At 34.8% G+C, this 12,833-nt stretch overlaps 2 protein-coding genes across 9 annotated transcripts in view; both read left to right on the top strand.

The window, feature by feature from the left end:
* The window catches only part of RABGAP1L (RAB GTPase activating protein 1 like), a 677,120-nt gene that overhangs the window by 233,861 nt on the left and 430,426 nt on the right, over positions 1-12,833 (top strand). The window contains exon 14 of one of the 8 annotated variants that reach the window (XM_061160753.1): positions 5,745-5,903. The exons of 6 other annotated variants lie outside the window; for them this stretch is intronic. In XM_061160753.1, coding sequence (XP_061016736.1) covers positions 5,745-5,903 — 159 coding nt within the window. Of the gene's footprint in view, positions 1-5,744; positions 5,904-6,285; positions 6,421-12,833 lie in introns of those variants that run through there. One more of the 8 variants, XM_061160757.1, reaches the window with a different exon arrangement.
* Positions 5,967-9,565, top strand: GPR52 (G protein-coupled receptor 52). Its single transcript, XM_061160762.1, has one exon. It carries the CDS (start codon positions 5,967-5,969, stop codon positions 7,050-7,052), a length of 1,086 nt encoding a protein of 361 aa, XP_061016745.1. The 3' UTR covers positions 7,053-9,565.

Here is a 12,833-nt window from a genome sequence, read left to right on the forward strand (position 1 = left end):
ACTGGAGTGGGTTGCCATTTCCTTCTCTAGGAGCCTAATTAGCTAATCCTAAAGAATAGAAAAGAGAAGTTAGATTGAATAGATATACAGAGATCAGATTTTGTAGGACCTGTTAGAATTGTATACTAAGGGCAGTATGAAATGACTGAGCATGATACCATCTAGTTTGCATTTTGAAAAGAGTATTCTGTCTGTTTTGCCCATAGTGGTTTGAAAAGAGGCCACAGACCACATGGGAAGACCAGATTGAAAGCCTCTGTAGTAGTCTACACACACAATGATGGCTAGCTGGCTTAGGGTAGTGCCAGTGGAGGTGGAGAAAAGTTAATAGGTGGGGAGGAATAGTTGAAGAAATGAGTAAATTCTGAGTCCATACACCTTTTTGTATCTTTTAAAAATAAACTTAAAAAACTTTTTATATTATCTTCTGTCCCCCCCCCCCCGCCCCACAGTATTGGTTTTGCATTTCTCCCTGATAATCATTGCCTACTGTTTATGCTGTTTACCACCAGTGGCTAATGGTTCTCTCTTCTTTTGCTGTTTAACCCCTATTGAGTATTTGCTTGAGTTGCTTAGATGTCTAATGAAATATTGATTCATATTTGAATTTTATATGTGCAAAGGTTGAACATATAAAACATATATAAGGTATGAATGAAAAATTAAACATCCGTGATATATCATCTCAAGAAGTTCTAACTTTTAGCTGTTAGAAGTAATTCTGAAGTAATCCCAAATGATGATTCCTCTTAGATATTTCCCAGCCAGTGTTCATAAGTTGAAAGGAGAGGGGGGTGGTTGATAATGACTAATAAGAATGGCAGTAATAAAACATCTAATGACCCTTAAAATGAAGAGAATTATGCATAATATAAAAACAGAGTGCTTTATGCAATGAGCTGTGTAAATATGTGCTATTAGTGCTGTTATTATTAGAGCTTCACTTTATAAATTAGTTTCTCTTATAATCAGTTCACAAAAAAAGAATAGAAGGAAAGGAAAGTGAGGGACTAGTAGTAAGCGTCAGTCTCAGGAAAGAAGAAAATTACCTTGTCAGGACTCCTGAAGCTGTTTTTTTAAGTTGGTAGAAGAAAAGAAGGAAGCTTGGTGGGTCAAAGCTATTGCTCCTTGAACTCTCCTTCCCATATTATCATATACCTTTGACAGCATATACAACTAGGAATTATTTATATTTTTCTTAGACTTAAGTCTCTACCAGTGATTATTTGTTGGAAATAAATGGGTCAGAGTGATCTAGTGTTTGAATATCTTTAAGTTATTTGGTTGTTTCTCTGATTTTTTAAAAATATTATGATTCAAAACTTGAAAAATAATGTATAGTGTATACTTTTGAAATGATTTTTTTAAAGATTTTTTTTCTATTTTCATGACTTTATTTGTCACATACAAGTTGCTTAAGCTTAAGTAAGTCACATATCTTCTTCCCTTCTGTTTTCTCATCTACAAAGTGAGAAAAAACATTCCTATAATCCTGCCTGCTATAAAATTGCATGAGGTTAATGTAAGTAGTTTGAAAATTACAAAGCAATAAAATCAATAGTATCTGTGGTAATCTTTGGGAGAATTTTTTGCAACTAATCTTTGTTTTATTTATTTTTTTTAATTTATTTTTTTAAAATTTATTTTAATTGGAGGCTAATTACAATATTGTATAAAGATTTTTTTTTAGATGAGGCCACTTTAATAATTAGTTGTGTTTTATTCTTAGTGTTTTCTTCAGAAACCTTCATATTTAACTCTTTATGTGGAATGTAGGACCTGTCTACAGTCATTAATATTTATCATCTATAATTTTTAGTTTGAATATTTATTATTATTGTGAAAGAAAGTTTTAGTTAAGTCGAATCTTGTTTGTTTTCATGTTTTTATGTGTCCCTAAAAGTCAAAATGCTTCCCTGTAAAATAGAACTTTTCTAGCCTTTTGTATTAATTTCTCATTTAAATGCCTTCTTCTCTGCAATCACCCTCTGTGTTTTGTCCGTCTTTTAACCTTCTTTAAGCTTTCAGTGACTAGGTCAACCATCTCTCTTGGTAAATGTCACATTGCACTTGAAAGTATGTGGGTTATTTTCAAATAGCTTTTGATATTGGTTTCTAACATAATTCCACAGTGATAAGAGAACAGACTTTGTATAATTGCAGTACCTTTAGACCATGAAATTTTTGCACCTTGTTTTATGTCCCTACATATGTTTCAGTGTCTTCTGGTTTATAGTCTATGGGAACTTTTTTACCTTGCTATTGTGTGAAAATTGTATATGTCTTAATTATGTTGAATAGGTTCATACTGCTTTTCAGATCTATTATATACTTCTGCTTTTTAATTTCTTCTGTTACTTTTTGATAGTTTTATATTGAAATGCCAATTAAAAATTAATTTATCTACTTAAAAATTAGTTGTAATATAGAGTAGAATTGTATGTGACTTTTTTCTGTCTTTTCTAAGTTTCTGGTAAATGTGTCATCATACTTTCCTAATTTAAAAATATATGTAAATTTTACTTTCAAATATCAGTATGGTACTCATTCTAAGATTGTTATTCTAACTTATAAATTTTTCTGATAATGAGAAATGTGGTTTCTTAATTTCACCTAACTTCATGAAGATTTTAGCAATGATATGGTCTTCCTGATAGTTAAAAATGAAGAAAAAAATAGGGTCCTGTGGTTTAGAAATCATTTTTTGAAATCCGAAAATAATTGTTCTTAGACATTTTCTTAATAGCTGCTCTAAGTGGAAAACAGAGGGAATGAGGGAGGGGTTCATCAAAATGGTTTTCAGAATGACAGTTTTGACCTGTTTCCTTCCTAGTTTCATGACTGTTAGTAAGCAAATTATACTTACCTTCTCTAGGTACCCACTCTCTTCCTTTGGAAGATGATAATGATGGGTATCTACTTCATATGGGTTTAGTATTTTTACTGAGAAAAAAATGTAAAGCATATAACATAATGTTTGGCACATAGAATATGTTCTAAATGTTGGTTATCTGTTTTCATCTTAAATTTCCTGATTCAATTCTGAAATAATGTATAAATTAATTCTAAATCACTTTTAAGAAAGTTGCTGACCCTGTAAGAAATATTTTTAAAATTGGGAATGTTTGTCTATAGTAAGTCAAAATAAGTGGAAATGGTTTTAAATATCCATTATATAAATGAGCTTATAAATTAGCTTTTCTCTGACTTGGGTATGAATAGCTCAAGAAATATGTGAATAAGTTCTTTGACTCTTTAATTCTTTTTTCTATTAGGATAAAAAGTGAACTAAGCAGTCATTCTGTTTATTTCTAATGTCCACTCTTCTGAGGTCATATTTGACCTTAAATAGTCCAGCAAGTAGATTTTAGTATAGAGGTATTAGTTCCAGTGCTTTGTACAGTTAAATACATCGGATTCAGCAGTTTAGTGTGGGTGTGGCAGAGGTTGGGGAGATTATAAAGTAACTTCTATTAATCAAAATATAATATATTTTAGAGAGTAAAAATAGTTGCTCTGTCACTTGAGTTCATGAAGACTTAGATGATTTTTAATAATTAATAAGTTTTTTCTGCCAATGAGCATTAGATTACTGCTGACTTTTTAGTGTCATAGTACCTTGTGGTAGTTTCTCTACAGGGTTTAAAGGTGCATCCTGGGGTCTTTTTCCTGTCCTGCTCATAGCAAACGATCTTTACACATGCTATAAGGACAATACCTCTAGAAATTCATACATGTCATTAATATGTTACAAGGATCGGTCAGTTCCATTGTCTTCTTTTGTCAATCTTGATCGGAGCTTGCCGAGTTTAAGTCTATAAGCCTGCATGTGCCTGGCAACTGTTACCTAGTGACAGTTTCAGCTGCAGTGGCCATTGGCTGTGCTGTTGATTGGGGCAGGAGGACCGAGTCACCTTTCTGATGGTGAGTTCTTCTGCATCAGCTCAGGGTGGGGAGGAGGAGGAGCAGGGCTTCGGCTCAGGTGCAGGAAGTGATACTGAGAGACTGTGAAGAATATACTGACAGCATCTCGGTAACTGCATCACAGTAAATTGGACTTCTGAATCAAGCAGCCCAGCCAAGCAGCTGATAAGAGTGAATGTAGGTGAGAAGCATTGTTTTATTCCTGTAACAAGAGAACTATTTTCTGCTAAGTGAAACTAGGAGTGTACAAGGAGGAATATCCTGTGGATATTATTATGAAAGAAGAAAGACTTCCCTGAATGACCTGGTGGTGCACAAGAAAATAACTTTGAGAAGAATGCTTTCTATTAAGCTCCTGCATTGTTCCTGAAGGAAATGTTTTTATTTCTAATGCATGTTATTTCTTCAAAAGGTATGATAACAAAGACTGACAGGAGACTCTCTGAAATGCCTGTACTTTAAAAAAGACTTTTGACAAATGCTAACCTGATATCAGAATGACCTTGGAAGCCTTTTGGATGGATTCTATCCTGCCACTCTTTCAGTATTTCAAACTCTAGGATTTAAACTCATCTCGATGCTTTAGAAGTATTTTAAAACAAGAACATCTTATAACCTACCTAATGGCCCCTGTACTAATTGAGCACTTGCTCAAAATAGAGTACAGAAATAGAAGAGACATTTTCTTAACATATGGCTGCTATAGAACTGCAAATATAACAGACAAGGTAATATTTTACTTTGAAAAGATTTAGTCGAAGTAATGATTAAATGTATTAATCATTTAATGAAAACAGAAAAGATGCAGCAGTATAGACTATAAAGCCTACTAGAAATACCTAAATAATAAATAATGACAGCATTTCTAGTCAGAAGTTCAGAGCATATAGGAAAGTTTCTATTGTCTAGATTTTATATATATTTGTGAGAGATAGGTGTGGTTGCAAAGGTGATAAATAACTTTGAGCTGTATATTTTATGATCGTCCATTATAAGGAAGGTGGCGTATCAGATAATGAAGGTTATTTTCAGTTATTGATGCTGAACTTAATAGCAAAAATGATTTTGTTTTCCTTTTGAAAAGGAAAAGATGTAAATTACAGTGCTGGTGGTAGCATCATTAACTGTAATGGAGTAAAACTGTTTTCATCTGAATGCTTAAAAAATGCATGCAGAATTAAAACTTTAGAAGTTTGTGTTTCTATTTTGTCAGTGTTGACCCATTGTGTATTATCTTCCTTATCGGAAATATGCTTTTTTTTTCCTCTCATGAGAGTTATAGGGCAGTCTGGAGTCTGTTACCTCTCTTCTGCTCCTTTGTGCCCCAATAGAGATGAATCTTTTAGAATTAATCTTGTTGGAGAAGGGGATTCTTAGCTTTTGAGATAAAAGAAAGAGAAATGGATCATAAAGTTGACCCACCAGCATCAAACCCTGAACTGAGCCCAAAGACACAATTTAGCCCAATGAACTTTTTCTTAGCTTTCCAACCAAATTTGTGATTTTAATTATTTAAGTTCTAAAATTTGAATCCATTTCTCCTGACAGATGAAACAGGAATCCTTAGACTATTTAAGACTTTTTTTTTCCCTCCTCGTTCTTCCTAGTTGATCCCTAAGAAACTACCTTTCTGAAGAGAACTAATGGCCCACAAGAGCTTTTCTTGGCAATTGCTTTTTTCCTTTTACAGATTTAATTTTTCATAGTGCAAGGTATTATTAAGAAGTCCATTTTCTCTAGAAGTGCCTTGTGTCTGCAAAAAGTTGTTTGAAAGCACCGGAGGAAGCTAATTGGTGACCTGTTTTTCACCTCCTTTCTAGCTTATTCCTCTTCCTTCCCCCCCAAAGCTGAGGTGTGTTACTGCTGCACCGAGGCTGGTGAAGAGACTTGAGTACAACTCCCCGGGATGCTCAGCTGTGACAGAAGCACTGCCACTGTCTGCCGAAGCTGATGCTGAGACACTTACGGGCAGAGTTTAGCAGATGCTAGGCAGGGCACCTGCTTGCCGTAGCTAGGGCTGCAGGTCCTTTTAATTCCAAGCCATGAATGATTCCAGGTGGACTGAATGGAGGATCCTGAACACGAGCAGTGGCATTTTGAATGTGTCTGAACGTCACTCCTGCCCACTTGGATTTGGCCACTACAGTGCGGTGGACGTATGCATCTTCGAGACAGTTGTCATTGTCTTGCTGACATTTCTCATCATTGCTGGGAATTTAACGGTCATCTTTGTTTTTCACTGTGCTCCACTGTTACACCACTATACGACCAGCTATTTCATTCAAACAATGGCATATGCTGATCTTTTTGTTGGAGTTAGCTGCTTGGTTCCTACTCTCTCACTTCTCCACTACTCCACAGGTATCCACGAGTCACTGACTTGCCAGGTTTTTGGATATATCATCTCAGTCCTGAAAAGTGTTTCTATGGCATGTCTTGCCTGCATCAGTGTGGATCGCTATCTTGCCATCACCAAGCCTCTGTCCTACAATCAACTGGTCACCCCATGTCGCCTGAGAATTTGCATCATTTTGATCTGGATCTACTCTTGCCTAATTTTCTTGCCTTCCTTTTTTGGCTGGGGGAAACCTGGTTACCACGGTGACATTTTTGAATGGTGTGCCACCTCTTGGCTCACCAGTGCCTATTTTACCGGCTTTATTGTTTGTTTACTTTATGCCCCTGCTGCCTTGGTTGTCTGCTTCACTTACTTCCACATTTTCAAAATTTGCCGGCAGCACACCAAAGAGATAAATGACCGGAGAGCCCGATTCCCGAGCCATGAGGCGGCTGCCTCCGGAGAGGCCGGGCATAGCCCTGATCGTCGCTACGCCATGGTTTTGTTTCGGATAACCAGTGTGTTTTACATGCTGTGGCTCCCTTACATCATCTACTTTCTTCTAGAAAGCTCCCGGGTCTTGGACAATCCAACACTGTCCTTCCTAACCACCTGGCTGGCTATAAGTAATAGTTTTTGTAACTGTGTTATATACAGCCTCTCCAACAGTGTTTTCCGGCTAGGCCTCCGAAGACTGTCTGAGACAATGTGTATGTCTTGTATGTGTGTCAAGGATCAGGAAGCACGAGACCCCAAACCTAGGAAACGGGCTAACTCCTGCTCCATCTGAAGAAAACGCCACAGTAAATCACATGTAATCTGACAGTAGTTTTGGATTGTATTCTTGCTTCATCTGGAAATTTGCCACTAGAGAAATATTTACTTGAATAGTTGACTATGAGAGGAAGGGACTAAAAGTTTCTTTTTTTTTTTTTTTTTCTTTTTCATGTGAAAAAAAAAAACAAAACACCTAAAGATATATAGAGGGTAATCTCATGAGATAATTGTAGTGTGTGAGTATAAATATGCAGTACTAGGAAAAGTGAAGCTCTGAGGATGGAAAAGTACCTCATCTTCCACAGGGCATGAGCGAAGCCCCTGGCATCTTGTCTCTCTTTCTGACTGGGCTCTCTCCTCTGTCTCTGCCTCTCATTCTCTCTCTCTCTCTGTCTCTCTCACTCTCTCCTGTGTCTTTGGAAATTACTTATATAAATTGCCCTTTATAGAAAAATGCTACATATTATATATGTGGTAAAGTATAACCTTTTGCATCAAAGTGTACTTCTAAACTCACTAATCTGCAATCCCTAAAAGTCCCTCCATGGAGGATACATAGCAAGCATTGTATTTTATTACCTGCCACACAACCCTTTTGCTTGTGTTTTTATACCTGTAGCACAAATTTCTGCAGTGAAGAAAAAGAAACAGTTTTTTTTTGTTTGTTTCTTCTGGGTAAATGTATGCTCCCTCCTCCTTTCCAACAGCCTGCTATTATTTTTCTTCCATTTTTCTTTATCTGCATCCTTTGGTACCTTAAGCCAGAAGTGTCTTAGCTAATGAAAGAATCTATTATATAAAAGTCATAATGTTGAATGGCTTATTCCTTCTAAAAAAGTATTCTATATATTGTTTAAAATATTGTGTTAAGTATTTTTTAATGGCTTTGGGAAACATTTTTATTTGGTTTCTTTTGAAATAATACATGTGCCCAAAGTGGTGTCCTTTTTGGGGGGGCCTATAGTTAAGCTTTGTTTTTCTTTAAGATAATTCACAATGCAAATGCAGAGGACTCACTCAGAAGTGGGGTACTGCTCTTAAAGCTACTTGGTGTGTTCCACCTTTTTTTTTTAAAGAGTAAAATATTAGCCTTTTTATGTTAAGTCTGCAGAGCTTACTGTTGTGATCCACTAATTATTTGTATGATAATGCATTTGCACATACTATATTTTTTACAACAAAGAACATGTAAATTACATTATGTGATCTGTGCCTAATGTCTTCTTAGCACACTATATAGATCAGTGTTGCTTAAATTGTCAACATTGGACAAAAATATATAAAAACTTCTTTTAAGAGAAAAATACTTTTGTTAGTTGTTAATTAGATATTTCTACTAGACCAAGCTGCATTCCTAGTGATGATGAGAATAAAGTATACTTAATTATCAAATACAGGTAAGAACTGTCAATATTTTCTTTTGTAATGATCTGTTTTCCCATTCAGAGATTAAATTAACTTATTTTTTTGTGTGCTATATGGAGTTGTGTAATAAATTGTCAGGGGTTTAGATGTAGCAAAATGGCATTTGGGAAATTAATAGTGAAGCAGGTGTAAGTGCTAAAACATCTAAATCTTACCTTTTTTTTTTTTTTTATCATAAGTTTCCTGCCAGACAGACATTTTAAAATTTATATCAAATTACTGAGTATTCTCAGCATTTTTGATTATTTTATGAAATGCATATAGTGAAATGTGCCTATGACTCTTCAAATTAGAAGCCAACCATGTTTGCACATTGGTGGTTTGACTTAAGAGGTCCTTTAGTAAAAGAAATGTCATTGTTTTATTGAGGTTGTTCTGAACCCATGTATATTTTTAATCATGTAAGAAAGGTTTAAAATAAAGAATAAAACAGTATTCTACATATTCAAAATCAGACTTTGCTTCAGTTGCTTCAGTTTAATAAAACATTTAAAATATAAGATTACTGTTGGGAAATCAAAAATTTATTCACATTTTTGTGGTTTGGGTTGTTTACATTGATTCTCATTCCATTTGCCAGTGACATCTTGGATAAGTTGAAATGTGCCTTTTGAGTTCAGACCAGTTTAAGGAAAATAAAGCTTGAGGAAACGTAATACTAACTTTCAAGTTGACTGATATAAATAGAACCTTCAACATTGTGTGTGTTATTTGGGAATCAGATGTTGATTCCTTTAGTTTGGTATGTAAGTATAGTTAGAAAAGACTTCATACATCTTCTGTACAAAATACCTGAGGCTGTGTTTATGGCATTTTTTCTTTTTTTGCTTTTCCTCATGCTAGTTAATAATTATATGCCAGGCACTGTGAAGTTTTACATATGTGATAACTTTGAATTCTCACTGCAACCCTTGGAGATAGGTACTGTTTTTATTCCCATCCTAAAGATGGGGAAGCCAAAGAAAAGTGATTTATCCAAGGTCGGCCTCTCGGTCAGTGGTAGAGGTTTGTCCACACTCACGTAACCATTTTGCTACCCTGCCATTCCCCCATAAGGCCTTCAAACCTTGTACCTCTGTCTTTACCTTTTCCCTGCAAAGCTTGTTTGAGGTTTTTTTTTTTTTTTCCTCACCTAAAGTTTTGCTTCAGTTCTTTCCTTGTGATATCTTTTCCCTTGATCTTAAAACTCTCTTTTATTAAAGTAGCAATCTGATAAGGCCACACTTACCAGTTTAGTCTTTAATCTAACTGAAACCCTGGGGCACGACACCCCCTTGACAGTCCTTTTGTTCATTTCTGTTAAGTTTTCTTTTTTTTTTTTTTTTTTCTGTTAAGTTTTCATTGCATACCTTTTCCAAGTCTCTATAAATTTCTTAATGATTTTTTTAAGACAAAGGGTAGAGAAGGAAAACTTTGTTATAGGCTGAAAGGAAAGCCTCTAGAAGGCAAGTCCTTGGTTTAGATTCTTCACTTATTTTAATGTTTTGTGAGCAATGTCAGGATAAGCCACTTAACTTCCTTTTAATATGTGTTTTGTAATAAGAAAACATTTATTTTGAAACTATTCTGCCTTTTTAATATGAATATGTTTTAAGAATAGAAAGCATAACCATCATTCTTACCACTATACTGTATTCAGTGGTAATTATCCAATTTGGTTATAGATCACAGCCAAACAATAATGCTGTAGTCTATTTCTAAAGGTTCTATTATCTGTGGAGTTGTTTCTAAAGTTATATAGTGTCATAAGGCTTTGTCACCTATGAGTTTGTGAAGTCTGGACTGAAACCCTGGCCCTCATAAGCTGTTTAGCCCTAGGTAAGATACTAAATGTTCCAAGTTTTCAGTTTTCTCATCTGGATCAGAAAGATCCAGAGACTTGTACCTTCCTAGTAGGCTGGATTTAAAGATTAAATGAGATAAAGCGGTCTCTGTATTCAGCATGGCTCCTGACACATACAAATTGTTCAAATTGTGGTAGCTGCTGTTTTATTGTCTTTGTAGCTGCCATATTTATTACTATCACAGGTTAAAGATTACTGATTCTGATAAGGAAGTTTTATAACCATTTAGAGTTATATAAGATGGCTTTTTTTTTTTTTTTTTTACCAAATCTGGTAAACTTGGATTTGGCCTAAACCCAGGCTTCCCTCATAGCTCAGGTGGTAAAGAATCTGCCTGCAGTGCAGGAGACCCAGGTTCGATTCCTGGGTCAGGAAGATCCCCTGGAGAAGGAAATGGCAACCCACTCCAGTTTTTTTGCCTGGAGAATCCCATGGACAGAGGAACCTGGCAGGCTGCAGTCTTTGGGGTTGTAAGAGTTGGACATGACTTAGCAACTAAACCACCAGATTTTTTTAAATGTAGAAAGCTTCCATAATTTCTGAAAGCTCTTTTCCCAGGAATAGTTGTTCATGAAGATACCATTGGAGATGAAAGATATCCAGCAAGCAGACGATGGGATGAGACAGGATGACTCTGAGATTAACCTCCATCCCTGGTGGCTCAGTTGGTAAAGAATCTGTCTACAATGTGGGAGATCTGGGTTTGATCCCTGGGTTGGAAGATCTCCTGGAGAAGGAAATGGCAACCTGCTGCAGTATTGTTGCCTGGAGAATTCCCTTGACAGGGGGCCTGGCGGGATACAGTCCATAGAGTCGCGAAGAGTTGGACACGACTAAGCAACTAGCACTTTATTTAATATAGTAAATACAAAAATTGTATTAGTTATATATTTAATACAACATAGTCAAACATTTTTCTTTCATCAGGTTGGCAATAGTAGGAAAGCATTGTTGACGAGTACCTTGCCATTTGTCTTTGCATTTTAGTTTTCCTCGTACACTAACATGGAATTTAAGGTATTTTGTCATAAACATGTTACCTGGAAGAAACAAAGATTATAAGTAGATTTGCTCTCTTTATATCATTCATTATATAAAATTAGAAATGAAGTCGTTGCCTTAAATGACTTTCCTCTGTCTCTCCATACCCTGGAAGGTAATCATTAGATATGAAAAAGATATAAATGTGTGATAAACAGAGGAAATTAAGATGTGGGGAATTTGCTTGTATAATGTGCTGAGCATAGCATCCTTTCTGTCCAGGAAGGACCATCACAGTGCACAGGAGCCTTTGTTACTGAGTTGATGCTTTGTTCTGATGTATAGGGTCCAACAGTTGCTCCTTTCCCTGAGTAAAACTTTAAGATTAGGAAGGATGTGTAGAAAGTTGTATAATCAACAACCAAATATGTGGACATTGAGGAAAAATGATTTGAAGAGAAAAAATAATCCTTCTTTCAGTGTTTCTTATAAATGTAAGTTTTATCCAGTGCTAGTTTTGCTCTATAATTTAAAATATTTTAACTTTGTTCAATAGTGTAGATAATTCTTTTAAAATATTAAAAGTGATGTGATTAGGTTTTCCTTCTTTATTAATATCCTGTTTAAAAATTTTTATAGTGAATCTTTACTTTTATAATTGGAAAATAGTCTTGTTAAGTGTGCTGTTTAAAAACTATTTTGATGTTTCACAGTTTTGTTGATTTTACAAGTAACATTATCTAAATTTGTCTCAATACAATTTTCTTTTAAAGACAGTTTATGTAGTTTCTGACATGTATAATATTTGTTAGTACATGTAAAATTTTCAGAGACATTTGATGCCTTTCTGTTTGTGATATTAGATGTTCTTGATATAATTTTGCTTCAGCACAATCATTTTTAAGTGTTATTTGCTGAATCTAAAATGGATCTCTGTTATCTACCACTTTTTTTAAAATGCATTATATTTTAAAAATGTACCACTGATGCATTTTAAGATGCATTTTTCACGTCTTTAAATAACAGAAGGATGACCTTGCATTAGGGAAGTAGAGTCCAGCTTATGTGTTAGCTGCCTATTTCACAGATAGGCAAGATTCTGTTTTTAGCGTCCCCACCCCGAAAAGTCATATCTGTAACTTTTTAGTGATAACTTTTATTTTATTCTCACGTATGATTCGCTATTAAGGTGAAGAAAATCATAGTAATAAATTCAGTTGGAGATTGTTATGTCTGATGAGTGTTTAACATGAAAGGCATATGTGATATCAATATTTTCACTATCATAAATGGGATCAGATTAATTTTGGAGATTGTAAAATTTCAAAATATACAAGTGATAAGTATCAGGAAGAAACAGTGCATAGTGATAGAATTTATTGAATGGAATTATTTCCTTAAATTCTAAAATTTCCCCCAATGCTCCTTTATACAAAATAAATCATGTTTCTCTTTTGAGTTTAGAAATCTGACTCCAATTTTATTTTATGTTTTCTACTTAAGTAAGTGGAAATGATGTTGATGCTGGTTAAAACTACTCAGAT

Source organism: Dama dama, chromosome 14, assembly GCF_033118175.1.
Source record: "Dama dama isolate Ldn47 chromosome 14, ASM3311817v1, whole genome shotgun sequence".
Lineage (NCBI taxonomy): Eukaryota > Metazoa > Chordata > Mammalia > Artiodactyla > Cervidae > Dama > Dama dama.